The sequence below is a fragment of the Tenrec ecaudatus genome, chromosome 2 (assembly GCF_050624435.1).
Source record: "Tenrec ecaudatus isolate mTenEca1 chromosome 2, mTenEca1.hap1, whole genome shotgun sequence".
Taxonomy (NCBI): Eukaryota; Metazoa; Chordata; class Mammalia; order Afrosoricida; family Tenrecidae; genus Tenrec; species Tenrec ecaudatus.
Window position 1 is genome coordinate 213389747 of NC_134531.1, and position 25187 is coordinate 213414933.

Consider the following 25187-nt stretch of genomic DNA (forward strand, 5'->3'; position numbering starts at 1 on the left):
TGATCTCTCTGGCATCAACGATGACATTCTTTATACCATTTGATGCTTCTTGCATCGTTTAATATCTCGCCCTTGGCGACCTTCAATGTTGCCCCTCAAAGCGTGAGAAACGCCAGTCCTGGTCTTCCCTTTGGGTCTTCTAGCTCCAGGTCTTGGTGCATCTTATCATGCTATCTTACTTGGTCTTTTCAAATTTTTCTTTTAAATTGGGTGAAGATTTGAAGGGTAGTTGATTTTCCATTCAGAACTTTGTATACATTTATTGTAATTTTTATGATGTAGCATGACATATTGAACTAGTTGTGTTTTTATTTTTATTTGTTTTATTCTTTGTTCTCTCTTAACACTTTTAAACTTTGTTCTTATGGTAAATACTGACCTTCTGATGTCAAATGGTGGATTGTTCTAAGGGCTGTGTACTTCACAAAGTTCATTACCCCGCTGATAGGTCTTTGTATTGTTTGACTGAAAATTGAGCCGTGGGCAGGAGTTCATTTACAGGCCTGAAGAAGAACTACCCTTTGAAATCTTTCATTCTGCTGTTTTATTTCATTTTTTTGTTCATTTGCTTTAGCTATTCTTAGTTGAAAAGTAAGTTTCAAAGTTTCTTCTGACATCCAATTTTTATCTTTTCTTTACTGTCTTTTTAATGACCTTTTGCTTTCTTCATGCACGATGCTCTTGATGCCATTCCACAGCCAGTTCATCGATCTTCAGTCATTAGTCGCCTGTGCATCAAATCTGTTCTTGAGATGGTCTCTAAATTCAGGTTGAATATACATAAAGTTGAATTTTGGTTCACACGGGTTTCTTTTAAATTTTTTCAACTTGTATATGAATGATCGATCATCTTATTTACAGTCTGCCTTGGCCTTTTTGACTGATGTAATTGAGTTTCTTCATCATATTGCTCACAGATATACTCCATTTGAATCCTGTTTATTTTCTCTGTGAAGGTCCACATATGTAGTTGATTTTTATGTTGTCGAAGAATGATAATTCCAATAAATAGGTCTTTGGTTTTGCACGATTCTATCATGGTGCCATTTCTTTTTTTTAAAATTTATTTTAACAATTTATTGGGGCTCATACAATTCTTTTCCCAGTTCATACATATACATACATCAATTGTATAAAGCACATCTGTACAGTCTTTGCCCTAATCATTTTTTTCTCTTTTCTTCTTTTACATTTTATTAGGGACTCATACAACTCTTACCACAATCCATACATATACATACATCAATTGTATAAAGCACATCCATACATTCCCTGCCCCAATCATTCTCAAGGCATTTGCTCTCCACTTAAGCCCCTTGCATCAGGTCCTCTTTTTTTTTTTCCCCTCCCTCCCCATTCCCCCCTCCCTCATATGCCCTTGGTAATTTATACATCGTTATTTTGTCATATCTTGCCCTATCCGGAGTCTCCCTTCCCCCCTTCTCTGCTGTCCCTCTCCCAAGGAAGAGGTCACATGTGGATCCTTGTAATCAGTTCCCCCTTTCCAACCCACTCACCCTCCACTCTCCCAGCATCGTCCCTCACACCCTTGGTCCTGAAGGTATCATCCACCCTGGATTCCCTGTACCTCCAACCCTCATATGCACCAGTGTACAGCCTCTGTCCTATCCAGCCCTGCAAGGTAGAATTCGGATCATGGTAGTTGGGGGGAGGAAGCATCCAGGATCTGGGGGAAAGCTGTGTTCTTCATCGATACTACCTCACACCCTAATTAACCCATCTCCTCTCCTAAACCCCTCTATGAGGGGATCTCCATTGGTCGACACTTGGGCCTTGGGTCTCCACTCTGCACTTCCCCCTTCATTTAATATGATATATATATACATATATACACATACATACACACACTTAAATCTTTTTTTTTTTGCATGATGCCTTATACCTGGTCCCTTGGGCACCTCGTGATCGCACTGGCCGGTGTGCTTCTTCCATGTGGGCTTATTTGTTTCTGAGCTAGATGGCCGCTTGTTCACCTTCAAGCCTTTAAGACCCCAGACGCTATCTCTTTTGATAGCCGGGCACCATCATCTTTCTTCACCACATTTGCTTATGCACCCATTTGTCTTCAGCGATCCTATCATGGAGGTGTGCAGTCAATGATATGATTTTTTGTTCTTTGATGCCTGGTAACTGATCCCTTTGGGACCACTCGATCACACAGGCTGGTGTGTTCTTCCATGTGGACTTTGTTGCTTCTGAGCTAGATGGCCGCTTGTTTATCTTCAAGCCTTTAAGACCCCAGTCACTATCTCTTTTGATAGCCGGGCACATGGTGCCATTTCTATAACTAAGGGCCTAGTTCCCAGATACCAAAACTTCTTCTTCATCATCTTCTTCTTTTTCCAAACCTTTGTCTTCTTTGTCATCCAATAATTATCAATGTATCTTGATTGCAGATTTGATTAATTTCAGACTGCAGAAGTTAGTAAAAAGTTTGATTTCTCTAGTTTTACCATTAGTGGTTGGTGCGTACATGTGAACAATAGTTGTAAAGTAATTAATTTTCTTGTGGGTGAATTGATATTATCCTAGCAATCAGTGTTGGACTGCCGAATATACTAAAATATTATTTTTTAACAATTCACCGAGTGCTATTCTCCTTGCATCTTCCATTCTTAGCATGGTAAACCAAATGACTGTGTCATTCAAAGTGGCCGGTGCTTGCCCATTTGACTTCACTAGGGCTCCAATTCATTTTAGCCAACTTTCAGTTTTTTCGGTTTGTATTGGTGCATTATGTATCTTGGTTATGAATGAATGTTTTAAGCTTTTTCTTCTCACTTTTAATCATGTCACATCAACCCATGATCTTTCTGAATGCTTTGCTCCATATATGTTATTAAGATAAACTCTACTCTGAGGAGATAGCTCTTCCTCGATCATGTTCTGAGTACCTTCCCAATTAAGATGCTCATCTTCTGGTTGTATATCAGACATAATTCTACTGCTATCAGTAAGGTTTCTGTTAGCCAATGCTGTTTTAGACACAGGTCACCAGTTCTTTCTTCCTAGTCTGTCTTAGTCTGCAAGATCCACTGAAAGCTGTCCACCCCATGAGACCCTGTTAACATTTTAAGAGATGGTGCACAGCTTCCACCCTCACATCGATATGCCAGCTTGGACCACTGTGGTACAAACTGACAAGTGAGTGACAGATGACTCTCTGAGGTCTCATAGCTTAGGTGTCTGTTTCACTCTGACCGGTAGGAACTTGAACCATTCCCTGCTCACTGTCAGTGTCCAGGCTTTCCTACCTGCCCTTTGCCCCCGATTCTTCATGAGCCTTGGTAGTTTTCCCACCTGCACATGAAGGTTATGCAGAGCCAGAAACAGAAAATGACACTTCTTCAATTCTCCAGAGCTTCCTCTCTGTGAAGCTTCACTTTTTTTCCTGCCTCTAAAATTCTAGCCTGTTGGCTTTCTTGAACCTCACACTTTGTCTCCTCCACAAAACGGTGTACTCAGTTCTGGCAGCAGTGTTGGAAGCTCTCTGCAGTGGGTAACCCAGTCAATTCTTAGGGTTAACTTATTTATTCCTTGGATCCTCATTCCTTGTTCTGCACTCTGTGTCATCCAGGGTCTGAAAGCCATTCCCGCGTACATTTTGTCTAAGTCTTTAGTTGAATAAAGCAGAAGAGAAAATCCAGTTCCTGTTGTTTGGCTTTTTTTTTTATCATGGTCCCAGACAGATTTTATATAACTAAGACTTATTTCTTTCTGAAATTTAGTTTAATCTTATTCCATGAGGACAATTCCTGGCACTTATTCCATGGTGCCAGGGAGAAGATAGAATGATTGAAATACATTGATTAGTTAAATAATTGCTAAAGCATGTCAGCATATTTTTGTAACCTGAGTTGATATTCTTTCATAGAAATTGAAATGCTTTCCAAGTCATTATGAGACTGACTAGTCATTTATCTATTTTCAGATTGTCTGATCAAGATGACACTATATTTCTAAGCATTTATTCAAATATGAAAACATGTTAGATTCTCAGAATCAGCTAACGTTTATGCATTGTAAATATATTTATCTATGATTAATTTATATTCTTTTCTTTAGATTCTTAACGGAAGCTGTTCATTTTTGAAAGCATCTCCATTCACATATGTCAATAAAATCAATAAGTATTTTTCGACTCAATTGGCATTTCCATTCAAAATGAATTTATTCAGTTGGCAAATATAATGGTCTTTTCATTTTTCACGTTTTCTGACATCTCAGCAGCAATTGATACTATACTTTATTTAGAAAGTAATATTCTTTATGGGATTTGGGTTGCCACTCATGTAATTTCTTCTTTATCTCTGTGTTTCTCAATTTATTCAAATTCTTTATCTTCAAATTCTGTCACTGAGTTATAAAACAGTGCTTGAAAAGTGTGCATATCATAGACAATTCAAACAATGTTCATCAGTTGAACATCCCTGTGTGCCCAGCATCCAGATTGAGAAACATATATTTCCATTAGCCTGGATGAGTGCTAATTCTCAAGTCTCTGGAATAACCATTATCCTGACTCTTGACATTATAGATTAATTTTTCCTAATGTTATACTTAAATGGGAAAATATAGGATATGTCATTTTGTTTCTGTTTACTTTCAACTTTATAGTTGTGTAATTCATATTTTTAATAATTATAGATTTTTAACATTGATCAATATTTAGGACTTCCTTTTATAAATGCATTTATCCATTTTACTCTGGGTAGTTTTAAATATTTTGACTTTTGAAAATATTTCTGCTAGATATATTTCCCAGTGTATTTCTGGTCATTATCTGGATGCATTTCTGTTGGATGGAACCTTAGTTTCTTAGACCTGCTGTGATGGAGTTACCACAAGTGGGTGGTTCTAAAGAACAGAAATGGATTACTCACTTTCTAGAGGATAAGAGTCTAAATCAGGGACAGGCTGTGAGAATCTTTTGTTCTTATCTGCAGCCCAGTATTTCTTGGTGCTGTGGTACCTTGGCAATCTTCATATAGCCTTTCTCTTCCCATGTCTATCCCTAATATGATTTTTCTATAATTCAGAAATGATTAGATTGAGGATTCACCCTATGCTGGCATGACTCTACTGATTGATTAGATTGCTTATAGAAGATGATCACATTATGTTATATTGGATTATGTCCCAAGGTATAAGGGTTAGGATTCCAACACATAATTTAAGGAGAATACAATTACATCCATAAAAAAATCTGTAGCTCGGAGTGAAATTCAACACACACACGTATACACAAAGCAGCAGCAACACATAAACCACCACAGTGCTGTAACAAACTGAAAGATGAGTAGTCACATTTCAGATACCAGCAGGATCACCCTTGCATGGTGAAAGAATTTCAGTTGAGCTTTCCGACTAAGGCTGGACTAGAAAGAAGAAATAGGTTGTGCACTTGTGAGGGATCAGCCAGTGAAAACCTTATGAACAGCACCTGCTCCCTTGAAGCACAGTCAACCTTAATAACTTGTACGGTACAGAGAGTCGGTAAACACAAGGAAGACCCCCAGTGAGGTGCATTGATGCAGTGGTTGGTACAGTGAGAGCTCAAATATTGCGAGGATGGTGCATGACTGAGCACCGTTTCATTCTCTTGTACATGGGGTCTTTATGGCTTTGAAACGACCAACCAACTGCAGCATATGTATGTCATTGCCATAGCAACTCATCATTACCCTACAGGACAGTGTAGAATTTCCCCTGTGGGTTTCTGAGACTGGAACTGTTTACAGGAATAGAGAGCCCCGTCTTTCTACTGAGGAGTGGTTTCAAACTGATAGCCTGTGTGTATATACACACACCCAAACACCCCCCCACACACACATAAAAATATATATATATGAATTTGTGTATATTTGTTATATATACTGTAACACTTTATATATGTATTTTGTGTTTTGCAACATATATTCAGTATATTTGCATATATACTGCATTTGTATACAAATATACTTGTTGCAGTATATTTGAAAATATATGAGCATTCACAATTCTAGTGACATTGGTTGTATACTTTCACATTTTAAATTTCTATATTGTCTGATCACCGTGGATTTGGATTCTCTTCCCCCATAAATTCTTATATATGCTTTAGAGGAAGTGTTATCCATTTGAATTTATATAGATAAATCTTCATAAGAATTTAATGCTTGACTGGCTCTGACTGCACCCTGCCAAGCATTAAATTCTTATGAAGAATGATCTATATAATTTTATATAAATCTAGAATTCAATCAGGGTGCAGGGTAGCAACGATGAAACATATAACTTTCCTCTGGTTCTTAAATGCTTCCTCCCCCCTCCCCCCCACTGTCATTATCCCAATTCTACCTTACAAATCTGGCTAGATCAGAGGATGTACATAGGTACAGATAGCAGCTGGAAACACAGGGAATCCAGGACAGATGACTCCTTCAGGACCAGTGGTGAGAGTAGCGATACAGGGAGCGTAGAGAGAATGTGGGGTAGAAAGGGAAACCTGATTACAAGAATCTAGGTATAGCCTCCTCCCTGGGGGCTGGACAGCAGAGAAGAAGGCAGGGGGATACTTTGGACAGAGTAACCTATAAAAATAATAATAATTTATGAATTATGAAGGGTTCATGAGGTAGGGGGATTGGGGAGGGAGGGGGAAATGAGCAGCAGATATTAAGAGCTCAAGTAGAAGACAAATGTTTTGAGAATGATGAGGGCAACAAATGTACATATGTTCTTGACACAATGGATGAATGTATGGATTGTGATAAGAATTGTATAAGCCCCCAATAAAATGATTAAAAAATAATAATAAAAAGTGAAAAAAAGAGAATGTAATGCTTAAGGTTAGCATACTCTATTAGTTGCACTAAACGCTAAGAAAGAGCATTGTGAAGCGTAGTAGGTGCATGCTGGGATTGAGTAGTCATTGGGAAAGACTTCCCATGCCGAGTTCATCCATTGACTGCCTCACCCACAGTGTTCATAGTTCCTGTTGCTCCACACCCCGAGAGTCTCGGGACACATGTATGCTGTTGTTTGTTTGTTTGTTCGTTTCAGTTGTTTGAATGGGCGTGGAAGGGTATCTATCTCCTTGTATTTTTATTTTTAATTTCTCTGATGTGCTTATTGGCTATGTGAATTGACTGCACACACAGATATTTTGCCTATTTGAAAAATTGAATTTTCCCTGTTGATTTCTAGTTGCTGGCTTTGTACTTTTGACAGAAGTCCATTACCAGATGTCGTTTTCCCACCTTATCAGTGAAACCTACCATGTTTCTTGTTCTTTATACTTCCTTAGGAGATCTCACCCTACACTGGACAGCACACTGCTGAGTGGACATTCTCTCTGGAGCACTGTATTTCTATATTCAATTTGTTACTGGTAGTCCAAGAGAAATGCTCACTTACCCTTATGAAAATTGAGTGTTTTTCTTCTACCTTGTCATCTATTCCTTCCATATTCTCTATTTCGTGGCAGACCTTTGCAGCTAGTCCTGTAAGCCATTTAGTTTTTTTATACATTGATTTGCTCTATTTCTTAGTCCTACATTCTTGGACACAAACTCTGATGGCACTTTTTCAGATAGACACACACACATGCACACAACTAGGTCTTTCTTTGCCTTCAAATCATCAATGTTCAACCCAGAAATCAGTCACCACACCAACATCAACAGCCTAAATGGACTTCCTGCCTCGTATTTTTTTAATCATTTTATTGGGGGCTCATACAACTCTTATCACAATCCATCCATCCATCCATTGTGTCAAGCACATTTGTACATTTGTTGCCATCATCATTCTCAAAACATTTGCTTTCTCCTTGAGCCCTTGGTATCAGGTCCTCAATTTCCCCCTCCCTCCCTACTCCTCCCTCCCTCATGAACCCTTGATAATTTCTAAATTATGATTTTGTCATATATTACACTGTCCTACATCTCCCTTCACCCACTTTTCTGTTGTCCGCCCCCCAGGGAGGAGGTTATATGTAGATGCTTTTAATCGATTCCCCCTTTCTACTCTACCCTCCCTCCACCGTCCTGGTATCGCCACTCTCACCACTGGTCCTGAAGGGATCATCTGTCCTGGATTCCCTGTGTTTCCAGTTCCTATCTGTACCAGTGTACATCCTCTGGTCTAGCAGGATTTGTGAGGTAGAAATGGGATTATGATAGTGGTGAAGGAGGAAGCATTTAAGAACTAGAGGAAAGTTGTATGTTTCATCATTGCTTCCCTGCACCCTGGCTGGCTCATCTCCTCCCTGAGACCCTTCTGTAAGGGGATGTCAAGTTGCCCACAGATGGGTTTTGAGTCCCCACTCCTCACTCTATGTCATTCACAATGATACGATTTTTGTTCTCTGATGCCTGATAACTGATCCCTTTGACACCTCCTGATTGCACAGGCTGGTGTGCTTCTTCCATGTAGGCTTTGTTGCTTCTGAATAGATGGCCACTTGTTTATCTTCAGGCCTTTAAGACCCCAGACACTATATCTTTTGATAGCCGGGCACCATCAGCTTTTTTCACCACATTTGCTTATGCACCTGTTTGTCTTCAGCGATCATATCAGGAAGGTGAGCACACAATGATATGATTTTTTGTTCTTTGATGCCTAATACTGATCCCTTTGACACCTCGTGATCATACATCTGCTTCTAGTCTTGTCCTCATCTACACAGTGTTTACTTTCTTAAATAATAATTTAAGAAAATTGTTAGTTTTGTATCATTTCCAACAGCTACTGATTTCTGAAATACTTTCTTGAGATTCAATTTAGATACCAGATGATTCACCCATTTCAAGTGTACAATTCATTGAATTTTAGTGTATCGATATGTAGACACCTAACATCTTACTGTGTTACATATTGGGCTGATTCCAATTGCAAGGGCAGCAGTTCAAATCTACCAACCACTCCATGAGAGAAAGATGAGGTTTTCTGCTCCTGTAAAGGTTCACAGCTTCAGAAACTCAAGCGGACAGTTCCACTCTGCCCTGTAGCTTTAATATGAGCTGGAACTGACTGGACAGCCACGGGCTTTCATAAATATGTGCAACCACATGGCCATCAGTTTTAGAACATTGTATCACCTTAGAAAAACACCCAGTGACCTTTATTACTCCAACCCCTTCCTGTGTAACTGGAGATTAAAAAAAAAAGATTTACCATTTGGATATTTTATTTGTATGGAATCATACAGTGTCAGGTTATTTTTCACTGGCTTCTTCCACTTAGCATAATGTTTTCATGGTTCATTGAGGTTATCTCTCGTGTTGTACTGCATTGATTTTTATGAATATTCATATTTTCTTTTGTGTGGGTATGTGGTATTTGCTTTATAAATTAATTAGTTCATAATACTTTAAGTCCCCCCCTCTTTGGTTGTTATGTCCACATTTTTCTATACACTTAGGTTTATGTTTTTCATTATGGCATGTCTAGGAGAGGGAGGGACTCTTCATTGGCTCTAGGATTAAGTACACTTTTTTTTTAGTCAAAGGAGTGAGCCCTCCTTGCAGAGTGGTTAATCTACTGAAGAAAAAAATAAAAACCAATCGCACTGCTGACTCTTAGTGATCCCCTGTGGGGTTCTTACACTGTTTAAGGGAGTAGAAAGCCCAGCCTTTCTCCCAAGGGGCTGCTGCTGGTTTCAAACTGCCAACCATGTGGATTGCAGCCCCACTTGACACCACGCCACTCCTGGGCTCCAAAGAATCTGTGGTTAAGCGTCTGCCACCCAAGGCCTGAAGTTTGAAACCACGATGTGCACCCGGGCTCAAGAGAAAGATGGCTTTAACCACAGTCTGAGCCAGTCTGAAACAAAACTTTATTTAACCGATCCGCGAAAGTCAGTGGGTTAAATGCACCAATCCCTCCCTGGGAGAAAGACGTGGTCAAGTCAGTGGGTTAAATGCACCAATCCCTCCCTGGGAGAAAGACGTGGTCAAGTCAGTGGGTTAAATGCACCAATCCCTCCCTGGGAGAAAGACGTGGTCAAGTCAGTGGGTTAAATGCACCAATCCCTCACTGGGAGAAAGACGTGGTCATTTGCTTCCCTAGAGATTGTATCCTTGTAAAGCCTGCGGGCAGTTCCTTTCTGCCCTGTGAGGTCTTTGTGCGTGGGAACAGACTCATTGTCAGTGGGTTTTTTGTTGATTGCTTGTTTGTTTTAGTTGAACACTTGGCGCCCTTTACATGCTGGACTTTATAATGCTGCTCCTGACATGGACGTACTCTGGGACGGGTGACCCTGCCAGCCTTAGTCATTAGTACCTTTCAAGGCTTTAGGGTTGTAAAAGCTACTACTACTTAGTAAGTACCAAAGAAATGCTTGTGGAATAAACGAATATGGTGGACCAGAAGCTCTCGCTCTGAAAGTATGTACGCTAACACTTCGGTACCAAAGTACTGTTGTGAAGTATATTTTGAACTTCTCTCCTAGCTATGATGGCTCAACACCTATGCATATGCTATGGGTGTGTTTGACAACAACTATTTTTCCATAACTGTACTCTTCCTTCCTCTTCTGGAAAGGCTTTCTGATGCTGGGTTAATTTCTCAATCACGTATGCTCCTGCTCAGCAAACAGAAGCATAACTTATTTTTTATGTGATCATAGACTCCTTCAGACCAACAGTTCTTGCCATTAGGACCATAACTTACTCAGATTTTCATCATTGGTACCCTACCCGATGTCTGCTCCCCAGGAGATGCTCAGTAAACCTGGTTGCCTAGATAGGAAACTGTATCACCACTTGTTGCAGAGTTTTTGCCCACAGCTCTTTTTTTCACCTTGCCTTATTGGCATTTTAAAGAGAGCAATATTGACTTCTTTTCTTTTTCAGTGTAGCATCCTTCTTTATGTTTGTCCTTGGAGTCTTGGTTGTACCATCTGTTTAACACTATAAAATATGGAGACTTCTGTGACGGAAGGAGTAATCTTCCACAACCCCTGCCTTTCACTCCCTCCATGTTGGTTCCTTCAAATTTCATACTCTGATTTTAACAACAGTATGATGCCAAGTGTTTTCCTGTGCTCTGTTATTAAATTTTAATAATTTCCAAGGAACTTACACACACACACACACACACACACACTCACTCACACACATGTCACATTCAAATTGCCTGCACCCTTCCTAAAAGGAGCATTTGCTACTGTCTTTAGAAAGCGTGAAGCCCTCCACAAAATGAAGTGCTATTATTTAGGCAGATGGATGGCCCCTTTGATGGGAGAAACAAAAGCTGTTGGAACATAGTTTGGGTTTGCTTTTGCCTGTGGCCATATGATGTGTATCTTGGAGAGTGTGTTTAAATGACAACATTAAACTCAGTAGTGTGAAACACAAAGAACAATGTAAAATATGCCCTTAAAAATTAAGGCAAAGTGACAGTAGCCCTTGACATCACTTATCTCTTTAACTACTCTGCTTAAAACTGCATTTTTTATTTTTCTCCAAGTGATTTCAATTATTTCACATGACAGCTTTTGGAATGTAGTTTATAATTAGGGACTGTACACTTAATTAAATAATATTTCGTATGTACATGTATATTCTCAAAGACTCGCTGTTCTTATCAAGGCCACTTTCGGCGCACACAGGATTAGATTAAACTACGAGCCGGTTTTGTTTAGTTCAGAATGAGCTGGACTCCAGTGTGCAGAATACCAGCGTGGGGAAATCTATATCTGTAGTCTAAATGAGTCACCGTTGTTTATTCCATTTCTAACAATATGGTGGAGTCTCTGGATAAGACAAATAGGTAATGCACTTGGCTGTTAAATAAAAGATTGGAGATTTAAGTCTACACAAAAGTGTCTTGAAAGGGAGTCCTGGTGATTACTTTGGGAGGAGTCAACGATAACGCTACAGAGCACAATTTTACTTCAAAACAGAATACTACTAGCAGGACTTATATTTGACTTAAAAAACAAAATGTACAACGATTAATTTTGCATCTGATCTCAATTGATGTTTTTGGTTAGCAATAAAGGTGATGTTCTGACTTATGACGCTGTGCCAAAAGACTTTAGGTATGGTCAGGAGAAATCCTTAAAGTGGCAATTTCTCGATCCACCACTTTTACAAGATGGTTTTTTTCCAACCCCCATCTTTTATAAATGTCGTCACTCTGTTTCCCACTGAAGAAATCGCTGGCATTGACCCAAGTGGGAAAACCGTAGGTCCCTTCCAGTGATCAAGCGAAAGAAGAAAGATATTTCATCAAAGAGAGAAGAAGGGTCCTCACTTCTGCAAACGCGGCTTCCCGGAGATCTGACAACTATAGATTAAATGCAGCCGTAGAAATCTTGAAGGAAAAGAATCGCCAAAGGAGTTCCTCATGTCCAGCAATACTGTCTTTTCAAAACCAGTGGAGAAACTAAGAAATTCACAGCTAAGCAGAAACTATGGAGATTGTCCTTTCAACCAGCCGTATAAGGATTATTAAAAGGAGTTTCTTTATGTAAAGACAACAACCTGACATGAAGACACAGTACATCAGCTAGACACAACCCAGATAGCAACGCCACAAAAGTCAACTAAAGCTAACAAACTGACTCCAGGGGACAACAGAGTGATACATAATACGAACTTCCAAACCAAAGCGGTGCATAAAAGATGCGGTCGTAGGGCATCTGTATGGGGAGGAAGCCAAGGCAAATCCAAGAGATGATTGACTCCTACTTTTTATCCCAAAGAAAGGAGATCCAACATGTTGTTGAAATTATTGAGCAATATCATTAAAATCACATACAGATAAAAATGTGTCAAAGATAATTAAAAAATGTTTTTCTCCTGCATTCACATAACATTGCCAGAAATTGAAGCCAGATTTGAGAGAAGACATGGTCTGAGAGATATCAAGGTTAAAGACAGATGGCCCTTGCTGAAAAAATAAATACCAGAAAGATGCTTATCTGTGTTTTGTTGCCTATATCATATTGAGTGGACAGAATTAGGGAGACTGTGGCACGGAATAGGAATTCCAGAGCACTTTATTGTGCTCATGTGCGACTTGTTAATAGACTTGTTAAAAAACTCATAACTTGTTAATACCTCTGTGATCTGCAGATTGCATAATCTTGCTGGCTGAAAGTGAAGAGGACTTGAAGGAATTAATGAGTCAAGATCAAAGACTGCGGCCATCACTATGGATTACATGTCAACGTAGAGAAAATTTAAAATAAAACTTTACAAACGGATCAATAAGTAACATTATGATAAACTAAGAATATACTAACATTTTCGAGAACTTCATTTTATTTGAACCTACAATCACTGCCCATGAAACAGCAATCAGGAAACCAAGGGACACTGCATTGCGTTAGTCTCTGCAAGAGTTCAAGTCAAGTTAAATTTATTTCAATTTTAATGTTCCAATACATATGACTACATATAAAAATAGACATATACACATTCAAATATATGTGAAACAATCATTTTAAATGAAAAACTTTGCAAAATATTTTGCCATGCTATATTTGAGATAAGAATATGAATAAATGAGGACAATGGTTATAACAGTTGACATTAATTGTGTACTTACAGTATGGTAGGAAGTAAACATTAAAAATATCGACACATTTACGATATCAACATTTCGGCAGTTCAAACCCACCACGCACTCTGAAGGAGAAAGATGAGGTTGTCTGCTTCTGTAAGGATTTGCAACTTCGACAACCCACAGGGGCAGCTCTCCTCTGTCCTCGTGAGTTGCTGTGAGTCAAAATTGGCTTGCTACAGTGGATTTGGTTTTGGTGTTTTAATCTGTATGGAAATAATAGTTTGTCAGATCTTTCTTCTACAGAGCCACTGGGTAGGTGTAAGTCATTGGGTGGACTTGAACTGCTGACCTCGTGATTAGTTGCCAACCACTAATTGTTGTATCACCAGGTCTCTTTCAAAGTATTTATGAAATATTAGTGTTTGCTTATTATGCAAAAATGTGAAAACCTTTATTCATAAAACTACGTAGTGACCCTCCATGTTCAGTGGATTCCATATAATCCGCCTGCAAGTTTCAGTTGCAACATTACCTACTTCCACTTAAGAATTACGTTTATGTATTACCCTCTTCTTCAGAGATATGTCAGACTTAATATATTATTCATCCTCTGTGAGAAAATCAAGACTTTGCCCACATAGAGCATATGTTCTTCCTCCATATGAAGGTAGACAAAAGAGATATTGAAAATACATAGCATAAAGTCTGATCCTGATCAATAAAATATTGAAAGAAGAGAGAGGCCATGGGATTAAGGAGTCATCTAGAAAAATTTAAGATGCATAAAATTAATCAGTTTGTGTCCAAAGTATAAAATTTGGATGGTTGTCATTTTTCATTTTCTCTCTCAATTTTGATTTATTTTTATTTTTTATTTATTTATTTTTCAAACAAATCTTTTTATTTATTTATTTATTTATTTGTTTTTTATTTTAACAATTTATTGGGGCTCATACAATTCTTTTCACAGTTCATACATATACATACATCAATTGTATAAAGCACATCTGTACAGTCTTTGCCCTAATCATTTTTTTCTCTTTTCTTCTTTTACATTTTATTAGGGACTCATACAACTCTTACCACAATCCATACATATACATACATCAATTGTATAAAGCACATCCATACATTCCCTGCCCCAATCATTCTCAAGGCATTTGCTCTCCACTTAAGCCCCTTGCATCAGGTCCTCTTTTTTTTTCCCCCTCCCTCCCCATTCCCCCCTCCCTCATATGCCCTTGGTAATTTATACATCGTTATTTTGTCATATCTTGCCCTATCCGGAGTCTCCCTTCCCCCCTTCTCTGCTGTCCCACTCCCAGGGAAGAGGTCACATGTGGATCCTTGTAATCAGTTCCCCCTTTCCAACCCACTCACCCTCCACTCTCCCAGCATCGTCCCTCACACCCTTGGTCCTGAAGGTATCATCCACCCTGGATTCCCTGTACCTCCAACCCTCATATGCACCAGTGTACAGCCTCTGTCCTATCCAGCCCTGCAAGGTAGAATTTGGATCATGGTAGTTGGGGGGAGGAAGCATCCAGGATCTGGGGGAAAGCTGTGTTCTTCATCGATACTACCTCACACCCTAATTAACCCATCTCCACTCCTAAACCCCTCTATGAGGGGATCTCCATTGGTCGACACTTGGGCCTTGGGTCTCCACTCTGCACTCCCCCCTTCATTTAATATGATATATATATATACATACATACACATACATATATACATATACACATACATATACACACTTATATCTCTTTTTTTTGCATGATGCCTTATACCTGGTCCCTTGGGCACCTCGTGATCGCACTGGCCGGTGTGCTTCTTCCATGTGGGCTTATTTGCTTCTGAGCTAGATCGCCGCTTGTTCACCTTCAAGCCTTTAAGACCCCAGACACTATCTCTTTTGATAGCCGGGCACCATCATCTTTCTTCACCACATTTGCTTATGCACCCATTTGTCTTCAGCGATCCTATCATGGAGGTGTGCAGTCAATGATATGATTTTTTGTTCTTTGATGCCTGGTAACTGATCCCTTTGGGACCACTCGATCACACAGGCTGGTGTGTTCTTCCATGTGGACTTTGTTGCTTCTGAGCTAGATGGCCGCTTGTTTATCTTCAAGCCTTTAAGACCCCAGTCACTATCTCTTTTGATAGCCGGGCACCATCAGCTTTCTTCACATTTACTTGTTCACCCACTTTGGCTCCAGCCGTTGTGTCGGGAGAGTGAGCATCATAGAGTTCCAATTTAATAAAAGAAGGTATTCATGCATTGAGGGAGTGTTTGAGTAGAGGCCCAAGGTCCTTCCGCCACCTTAATACTTGACCTATAAATATAGACACATAGATCTATTTCCCCATCCTCCTATATATATTTGCATGTACATGTCTTTGTCTAGACCTCCATGAATGCCCTTGGACTCCTAGCTCTTTCCTCCATCTCCCTTGACTTTCCTCCTGCCCTACTACCATGCTTCATCGCCACCTGGGCTAGAGTATACCTCTTCTGTAAGCAACCTTACCCTTGATCATTTCCCACCTGGCCTGCCACTCCCCCTTCTCTACCATTTGGGGTCCCATGTTTTTCCCTTGTCCCTGGGTTTGTTAACACCACTTCCTTACCCTCCCTACCCCCCCACCCCAAGTCCCCCCAGAACTGTCGGTCCTGTTGTTTTTCCTCCAGATAGTTCATCTTGATTTATTTTTAATTACCTAGTTTAAATAGAGCACATTTGACGCCTCGAGGGATGAAAATAGTGAAGCTTGTAGGTACTCACTGAAAGTTTGGTGGGTCACACTTACCTGGAGGTGTCTTCCTGGAAAGTTCTGGCCCATCTACTTCTGAAAGATCGGTCACAACCCAGGACGTCTTTATGGTTCCCAGTTCTCCTTCGACACATGTGTGCTCATGATGAGTCAGAATGAACCAGGAGGCGATTGGTTTTGCTTTGTTTTGGTGGAGCTGCTTGTAAGTGGTTCATAGAATGCTCTCGTGAGGTGAGATAGGTTGGAAGTGCATTTGACTTACTGAAGCCTGTTTCATCTTCTTCCAGTGTTCAGTGAAGACCTACACTCCAGCCTCTACTTTGTCAATGCATCTCTGCAAGAGGTAGTGTTTGCGAGCACCTCGGGGACCCTGGTGCCCTGCCCTGCTGCAGGCATCCCTCCTGTGACTCTCAGATGGTACCTAGCGACGGGCGAGGAGATCTACGATGTCCCCGGGATCCGCCACGTCCACCCCAACGGCACTCTCCAAATTTTCCCCTTCCCTCCTTCAAGCTTTAGTACCTTAATCCATGACAATACTTATTATTGCACAGCTGAAAATCCTTCAGGGAAAATTAGAAGTCAGGATGTCCACATCAAGGCTGGTGAGTACCGTTTTTCAATTGTATTCCCTCTGTGCCTGGTAGGGTAGAGGTGTGGGGTGTTTATGTTTATAGAAATGCCATCACCGTTACCATCATTGAAAGCCCCACCGCTAGCTCATCTAGACACCGCTGAGAAGCTTTTTGAGAGCGGAGTCCATTCCTAGACCAGGGTTCAGAGCAACTGAATTGTTGCAACAAAATTTGAAACAAGTGCTACCAAGTGTGTGTAGTCTGTAATCGATATGACTAATTGCTATTATCATTTATATGAGAAATCAATATGATATGACTAATTGATAGTTTGATCCAAACTTTCAGTGTCCCAATTCTCCTGCCATGGCTCTGTTTTCCCTCTACTGAAGTTAGGTAGTAGAGAAACGGGATGGAGAAAGGAAGAGAAGAAACTAATTTTAGAGTAGGTGACAATTCAACTGGAGTAAATTATTGCATAAATGTGTAACCTAACTGAAATAGAATCCAATTAATATGCCTGCATTCATCTTGCAATAAAGGGCTCTCTCTTAAAAAAAACATTTTGGTGTCGGTAGTATGTTGCTGAAATGTTGTCAATCCGTTTGTTAGTCTGGGTAGACTAGAGAAACAAATCCACACAAACTCATGTGTGTATAAGAGAGAGTTTTATCTAAAGGGTAAGTGTACATTAAGAAAGTATCCCAACCCAGTGCTGCCTAAGCCCATAAGTCCAACATTAGCCTATATGTCCGACACCGATCTACGAAGTCTTCCTCAATCTCACAAAAACACATGCAATGACACTGACGGCAGGAGGAAAGCCGAGTCAGTGAATGTGTAAGCATCTCAGCGCTGGCAGGAGTCTCCATGTGGCTTCTCCTCAGGGATGTCTTGCAGGCAGTGAGCCTTGCCAACTAAAACAGGGAACTGGCTAAGGCAGCTGACCAGACAACCAGAAAGGCGAGGCTCTCTGAGCCATTTATCTCTCTGCCCTTCAATTATTCCCACAGTGTTTATTGGCCAGGTTGGTACAATACACCTTAACTATCTCAATCCATAAACCCAATATTAGTTATAGTCCTTTTATTGGCATGCAGTTTTTTATTATTCGGTCATCATTATTCTATATCCATACCCAGGACTATAGCTTGAGACGCAGAGGCATCAATGACTGTGTCTACAGACAAATTATATCATTCTATAGACTTAAAAACCCCCTCCCCTGAAACATCCACAACAACAACTTTTCAGCTAGACTCCTGATAGCAAACAGCATTCTAATTATTTTTGAGCTTGGCCTATCAAATCCTTGAGCAGGTTGATACAATAGAATGGCAGGGAAAGAGAATCTGACTTTGTTGCCTTAGACATCAGGTAGCTAGAGAAGCTTTGTAATATTTCCTGCAGTAAGTGAGGAGGAGGTTATTAAAGACATTGTAACGAGCAAAATATGAGGTGTTCCCGAATGACTGTCTTTGATCACTTTGAAGTAAGCAATCAAGCATGACTGTGACTCATGCTGCCAGCTAGTCATTTTCCCAACTCTATTTTGATCTTCTTGACATGTTCGTGAATTTCTAGAATGTATTAAAGAAAGGAAGAAAAGATTGACTTTAATCAAAAGCTATGAAAATTGATATCTTTAAATCATTAAAATAAAGTCACTGCAATTGTTGTCGGGACTTCCAAACCTATCAGTCATGGGTAAATAGTCAATCCCACTTAGCAGGTGAAAACTTTTAATGATGTGTGGTAAAGACAATAACCCCCACTTCACAATGTATGGAGGAAAGTAGCACTTCAAATAGTTATTCCTGTATATAACTTGCGTTCAGTCTCTGACGTGGTTGTTGGGTGCCATCATGTTGGATCTCACCCATGCCGCCTCTATGCACAACACAGCAACACAATGCACGGTCCTGCGCCAGCTTCACAGTTGTTCCTATGCCTGGACCCACTGATGCAACCACGGTGTCCATCCAGCTGGTTGAGGGCCTTCTTCTTTTCTGCCACCCCTCCCTCTGCTTTACCAAATGTGATGTCCTTCTCCAGAGACATCTCTCCTGACAATTTTCCCAGAATATGTAAGATGAAGTCTTGCACTCTGGCCTTACTTCACGCAATAGACATCAGTTTGTCCTTTTAGCAGTCCATGGTACTGTCAGTATTCTTCGCCAGCACCGCAATTCAAATGCATCGATTCTTTTCGGACATCCTTGTTCAATGTTGAACTTTCAAATTCATATGATGCATTGCTTGGGTCAGGCACACCTTAGCCCTCACAGAATTCTTGCACTGTAATGTGCTAAAGAAATCTTAGGCAGTAGATTTACCTAATGCAACTTGTCTTTTGATCTCTAGACTGCTACTTCCCTGAATCCTGATTGTGGCACCAAGTGAGACAAAATCCTTGACAACTTCAACCTTTTCTCCATGTATCATGCAGTTACGTATCGGTCCAATTGTGAGGATTTGGGTCTTTCTGACGTTGAGTTGTAATCCACACTGAAGGCTACAATCCTTGATCTTCCTCAGCAAGTACTTAAAGTTGTAATCACTGGCTTGTGACCAAGCCAAGTTGAGTCGTCTGCATACTGCAGGTTGTTAAGAAGGCTTACTCCAACCCAGATGCCACACTCTTCTTCATATTGTCTAGTTTCTCTGATGATTTGCTTCCCATTTAGATTCAACAGGTATGGTGAGAGGGTTCAACCCTGACGCACACCTTCCCTGCTTTTAAATCATGCAGTGTTCCCTTGTTCTGTTTGCACAAATGCCTCTTGATCCATGTTCAAGTTCCGAAGTAGCTCAGTGAAGTGTCCTGGAATTCGCATTCTTTTCACGGTGATCCACAGTTTCTTGTGGTCCACACAGTCGAATGGCTTTACATAGTCAATGAAACAACAGTAAACATCTTTCTAGTATTCTCTGCCTTGAACTAAGATTCATTTCTCAGGAATGATATCCCTTGCTCGGCTTCCTCTTTTGAATCCACCCTGAACTTCTGGCAGTTCACTATGTAAGTGATCCTGTAACCGCTGTTGGATGATCTTAAGTCACCTTTTATTGGAGTATGATATCATTCTATAGCTTGAGCATTTTGTTGGATGACCTTTCTTTGGAACGGGCACACATACGGTTCTCATCCAGTCCATTGGCCATGTAACTGTCGTCCACATGCCCTGGCATAGATGAGTGAGTGCGTCCAGTGCGTCTTCATTTTCTTGAAACATTTCAATGGGTGTCTGATAACTTCCTGGAGCCTTGTTTGTGGCTAGTGCATTCAGTGCAGTATGAGAGTCTCCTTCAGCACCGTTGTTCCTGCTCAAATGCTACCTCTTGACACGATAGACTGCCAACTAGTTCTCTTGATAGACATTGAAATTAACGGATTATTGTGGCGCTCCATTAACATTTTTAATATATCTGGTTATTAATTGTTCATGACATTGAAAGTTTAGAGTGATAGGGTTGGCATAATCTCCTGTCTGGTATGTCTGCTACAACCCTCACCTTTTGTGCACAGGCACTTTTGTTCTTTGTTCTTCAGGCACTGGTATGCCCTTTGTTCTACGAAATCTACCAAATATGAGCCCAGCATGCGTACACTGGCTTAATGTACCAAATGGGATTTCTCTTTTCATTTCACGTAGTTCACATTATGACTGTATTAGAGTTGTAATAATCTCTCAGATTATTTATTGGATTATTTTGAAATCTGGTTTTACCATGTTTATATGGTTGATAGTAAATGCAGCATGCTTGGTAAAGTAACCAAACTCACTGCCATAGCGACTACCTGTGGTTTCAGGGACGGTAACCGTTTAGGAAGTAGAAAGTGCAGTGTTTCTCCCGTGGAGCTGCTGATGGATTCAAACTGCCACCCACGTGGATTGCAGCCCAAGACATAACCACACCACCACCAAGGCTCCCATGGAAGAAGGCCAAGGAAAGGAAGAGGACCCTCAATGAGATGGATTTACATAATGGCTGCAACCACGAGCTCAAGGATAACAATTTTGAGGATGGTGCAGGACCAGGCGATGTTTGTTCTGTTGTACATAGCGGTTCTCTTTCGAAATCCATTCCACAGGACCTAACGACAATAACAAAAAGTAGATTCTAATGTACATATACATAAACAAACAAACAAAAAAACCCACTGCCATTGAGTCAAATACTATTCAGGGCTAGATATCAGTATAGTACTTAGTACAGTACTTGGTAATTGTTCAGAAGGATAGATGAAGGGAGGTGTATGGTATCCATTGTTGACTACAATGTAAGATTGGGTTGAATAAATATTATCCCTTGAGGTACTAATCTTTTCCTGCAATAATTCAAGTAAAACTGCCTTTATAATCTCTCATACTGCACCCCAGGGGATTCTTGCCTTTAACATTATAGTGACTGTGACTGAGGTCTGGATGCAAGCAATAGAGAGAAGACATACACATAATTTCTTATGCACTGGCAATGGTGTTTGTGCTCCGAAAGGAACCACTCCCTTGCCATTTGTAACCTAACTCCGGGATGCAGGTGAGCCACTGGAAGCGGTACTGCTCCTCCCAGGTCATATTCTCTACTTAGCAAATAGTCATCAGCTGGAGGACCTTGGGCAAGTCAAGATATTTTCAAATTTCCTTCTTAGTACTCATTCACTGCCACTGAGTCATAGTGACCCGATAGGATAAGGTAGAGCTGCTTCTGTGGATTTCTGAGACAACAATTCTTTACAGGTTTAGGAAGCCTCATTTAAACTTTCATTAATAGCATTGGGCTGGGACTTTCACTTATAGGCAACATTGAGAAGAGTAGCAGAGAATGAATCTAATTTTCTATCTGAAAGAACCAAACCAGCAAAGCAAACATAGATCAAATGTATAAAATGACAAATTTCAAGCATGGACATTAGACAATGGATAAAAGTGATCCCCAAAAGTAGAATGACAAAATGAACCCTGTGTTTGCTGTTAGCTCATTGACATGATAGTGGCCAGGTATAGGAATGGGTCCTAAATGGAGACTAGAACCCTCAACCCAAGGACACAGAAATGAGTTTGGAGAGATGGGAACAGTTAGAGTTTATGGGCAAATGATCATTGAGAAAGCAACATGGAGAGAGAACCTGAGGTCCCCTTAGGTATTTATCAGAATACTGATCCGTGCGCATATGGAAGAGCTAACTGAGGTTAATGAAAAAAATCTCCCTACACCAACTTTCTGTTGTTTTCCCCACCTTCCCCCTACCTTCATGGTATTGCTATTCCTATTATTGTTTCTGAGGGGGTTATCTGTCCTGGTTTTCCTGTGTTGAGAGCTTTTACGTGTACCAATGTACATGCTCTGGTCTAGCAGGATTTGTAAGGCAGAATTGGGGTCATGATAGTAGTGGGGCGGAAGCATAGAAGAAGCACACCAGCCTGTGTGATCACGAGGTATCGAAAGGATCAGGTATCAGGCATCAAAGAACAAAAAATCATATGTTTTCTCAATGTTCAGTTGCTCTTGTATATAGATCTCTTTCTTACACACATATGCATGTCCATGGATTTGTTTCTCTAGTCTACCCAGACTAACACAAAAGGGCTTCAAAAATACTCAGGGTTGGTGACCCACCGAGCCAACTCTGGATATAATCAGAGTCCCAACAAGCAGGAAAGTAAGGTGGCAGAGAGAGAGAGAGAGAGAGAGAGAGAGAGAGAGAGAGAGAGAGAGAGAGAGAGAGAGAGTCCCCAGTGTCTCTCATTCTTACACAAAAAGTTTATGATACCAAGGAGATATCATCAAGCAGTGACCCAATTGATAGGATGGACTGCAGGTCTACCCTTACTCAGGAATATATAGTTGACATAATCCCTAACCATCACAGCCTATTAGACCTTATGGGTACATTTCAAAGCTTGTAGGTCGTAAAGAAGAGTAACATGATTGTAGTGCACGTAGTTATTCTCAGATCTGTCTCCAAGGTCTGCAGGAAGGCTGCTTGTTCACTGGAGCTGCCCCCCACTCTGAAAAGACAGAGGAATGTACCTAGGACAGACACCTTCGGTGACCAGTTCCAAGCCATGGCCAGAATTACTCCTGGAATAGAAAATCACAGCTTCTTTGCACAGAGCTCAGATGGGCTCAGAGTAGAATGGACACTTCAGAGCTCCCTGCAGGATCAGATGGGGGCTGGGGCTTCATTTGGAATCACACGCCACTCAACTTCTTCCCCTTTCTGCCCTAGTTCTTCACTCTCTTGCTGATTCTCCAGGGATCAGGTCCTTAATCAGACACTTTACCCTGCTTCGTGTCCCAAGCTTCTCCTCTAGGACAACCCAATTTATGACAGAAGCACAAAGTTAGATACTGTCATCCCGCAGTGCAAGTGCCGATCACCTGTGAACTACACTTCCTTCCGAATTTGCCTACATCGTCAATTTCTAGACTACTCTCTGCTAAAATGATTAGTGTTCAACTGTAAAGTGAAGACAAAATCTATGCAACAAGGCTCTCCCGAATCTCACTTAGCTTGTGCAGTGAGAGCTATATCCCCAACTTTGGCAGTGCCAATTTCTAAACCTGTGTCGGTGTCAGGAGTAAACGTTTTTTTCCATTAATGAAATGGAAATCTCAAATTAAAATACAAAACTTCTTTCTTTAAAATAATGAATAAAAACCAAGAACTAAACCCTTTCCAGTCGAGGCAATAAATTCATATATAGATGCATGCATTTTACATATTAGGGGGCATTCGTGGCTCAGTTGTAGAATCTTGCCTTCTGTGCGGAAGTTGCCAATCTAATGAATGTTAGGTGCAGCAACCAGCCAGCCATCATCAGTGGAGGCGCCTGTGTTGCTATGATGCTGAATACGCTCCAGCAGAGCTTCCAGATTAACAAGGACCAGGAAGAAAAGCCTGAAAAATCTACTTTAGATAATCAGCCATAGGAAATGCAATTGTACAGAGGACCCAATTGTACAAGGGATCCAATCCAATTGTATAAGGGATCATTGTGAGTTGGAGCAGAGTGCATAATAGCTAACAATATACTCACTAATAGGATTAGAAGTTTTTCAAGGAGAGAGAGTCTGTATTTTAATACATTCAATCTCCATATATGTATTGAGCTTCTACCATATGGCAAGCATCATTAGACGTTCTAGGAGAATTTTCTTAAATTAAAGGTCGGGGGACAGATGATCTCTCATCAAGGATACATCATCTGGATAAGGGAAGAGACAGGGGGTAATTTTCCTTCCACTCCCCATACCACCACTGTGGTTTCTGGGTCCAAGATGATCTGGACCTCTTGCAACCTGACGAGGAGTGGGGAGAAGCAGAAGTCTGCTGGTCTCGGGAGGCGGCCGATGAGCTGTAGGAGAGAGGGGGGCCTCATGGAGTGTGTGGAGTTTCTCGGACCTGGAGGGTTTTCTAGGACGTGGCCATTTGGTTCGAACACCAGGAAGGTCAGCAGGGCTTGCTCATCCTCTGTGCCTGTCCCCAGTGAGCAGGACTTGCGCACGGTTGCACTCCTGGTCCGAAGGCACTCTCTAAGCCGCATGGTGGCCATTGTTGCTTTCCTCTGTGCTTTCCTGCTGGGTTGGTGTTCGGGGCCATCAAGTTGGCTCCCACCCATAGCGACCCTCTGCACAAAAGAACTAGACACTGCACAGTCCCGTGCCACCCTTGCAATTGTTCCCGTGCCAAATGGAGCCCATTAGTCAGCCACTGTGTTGATACATCTCATCCCGGGACTTCCTCTTTTCACTGTCCCCCACTTTACCAAACATGATGTCCTCCCAGGGTCTGCTCTCTCCTGACCACATATCCAGCATATGTAAGATGAACTATTGCCCTCCTTGCCTCTAAGGAGCACTTTGGCCCTCATCTGTCTAATACTGACCAGTTTGTCCTTATAGCAGTCCACAGTACTTGCAGACTATTTCTCCAGCACCACAATTCAAATGCATCTATTCTTCTACTGTCTTCCTTACTCAATGTCCAACTTTCACGTCCACATGATGCAATGCACCCATATGACCATGGCTTGAGTCAGGTGCACTTTAGTCCTCAAAGAAACATCCTAGTTTTTCAATCCTCTAAAGAAGTCTGATGCAGCAGATTTACCTAATGCAACACATCTTTTGATCTCCTGGCTGTTGCTTCCATGAGCATTGATTGTGGATCCAAGCCAGACAAAATCCTTGACAACTTCAACCTTCACTCCATGTTTCATGATGTTACCTATTGGTTCAGTTGTGAGGATTTTAGTCTTAACATTGAGTTGTAATCCACACTGAAGACTACCATCCTAGATCTTCATC

The 25187-nt window shown here is 40.9% G+C and overlaps 1 protein-coding gene across 1 annotated transcript in view; it reads left to right on the forward strand.

Annotated features, from left to right (window-relative positions):
* Positions 1 to 25187, forward strand: part of DSCAM (DS cell adhesion molecule) — a 646922-nt gene that overhangs the window by 27345 nt on the left and 594390 nt on the right. Inside the window, exon 2 of the mRNA XM_075542914.1 lies at positions 16584 to 16901. Coding sequence (XP_075399029.1) covers positions 16584 to 16901 — 318 coding nt within the window. The remainder of the gene's footprint in view (positions 1 to 16583; positions 16902 to 25187) is intronic.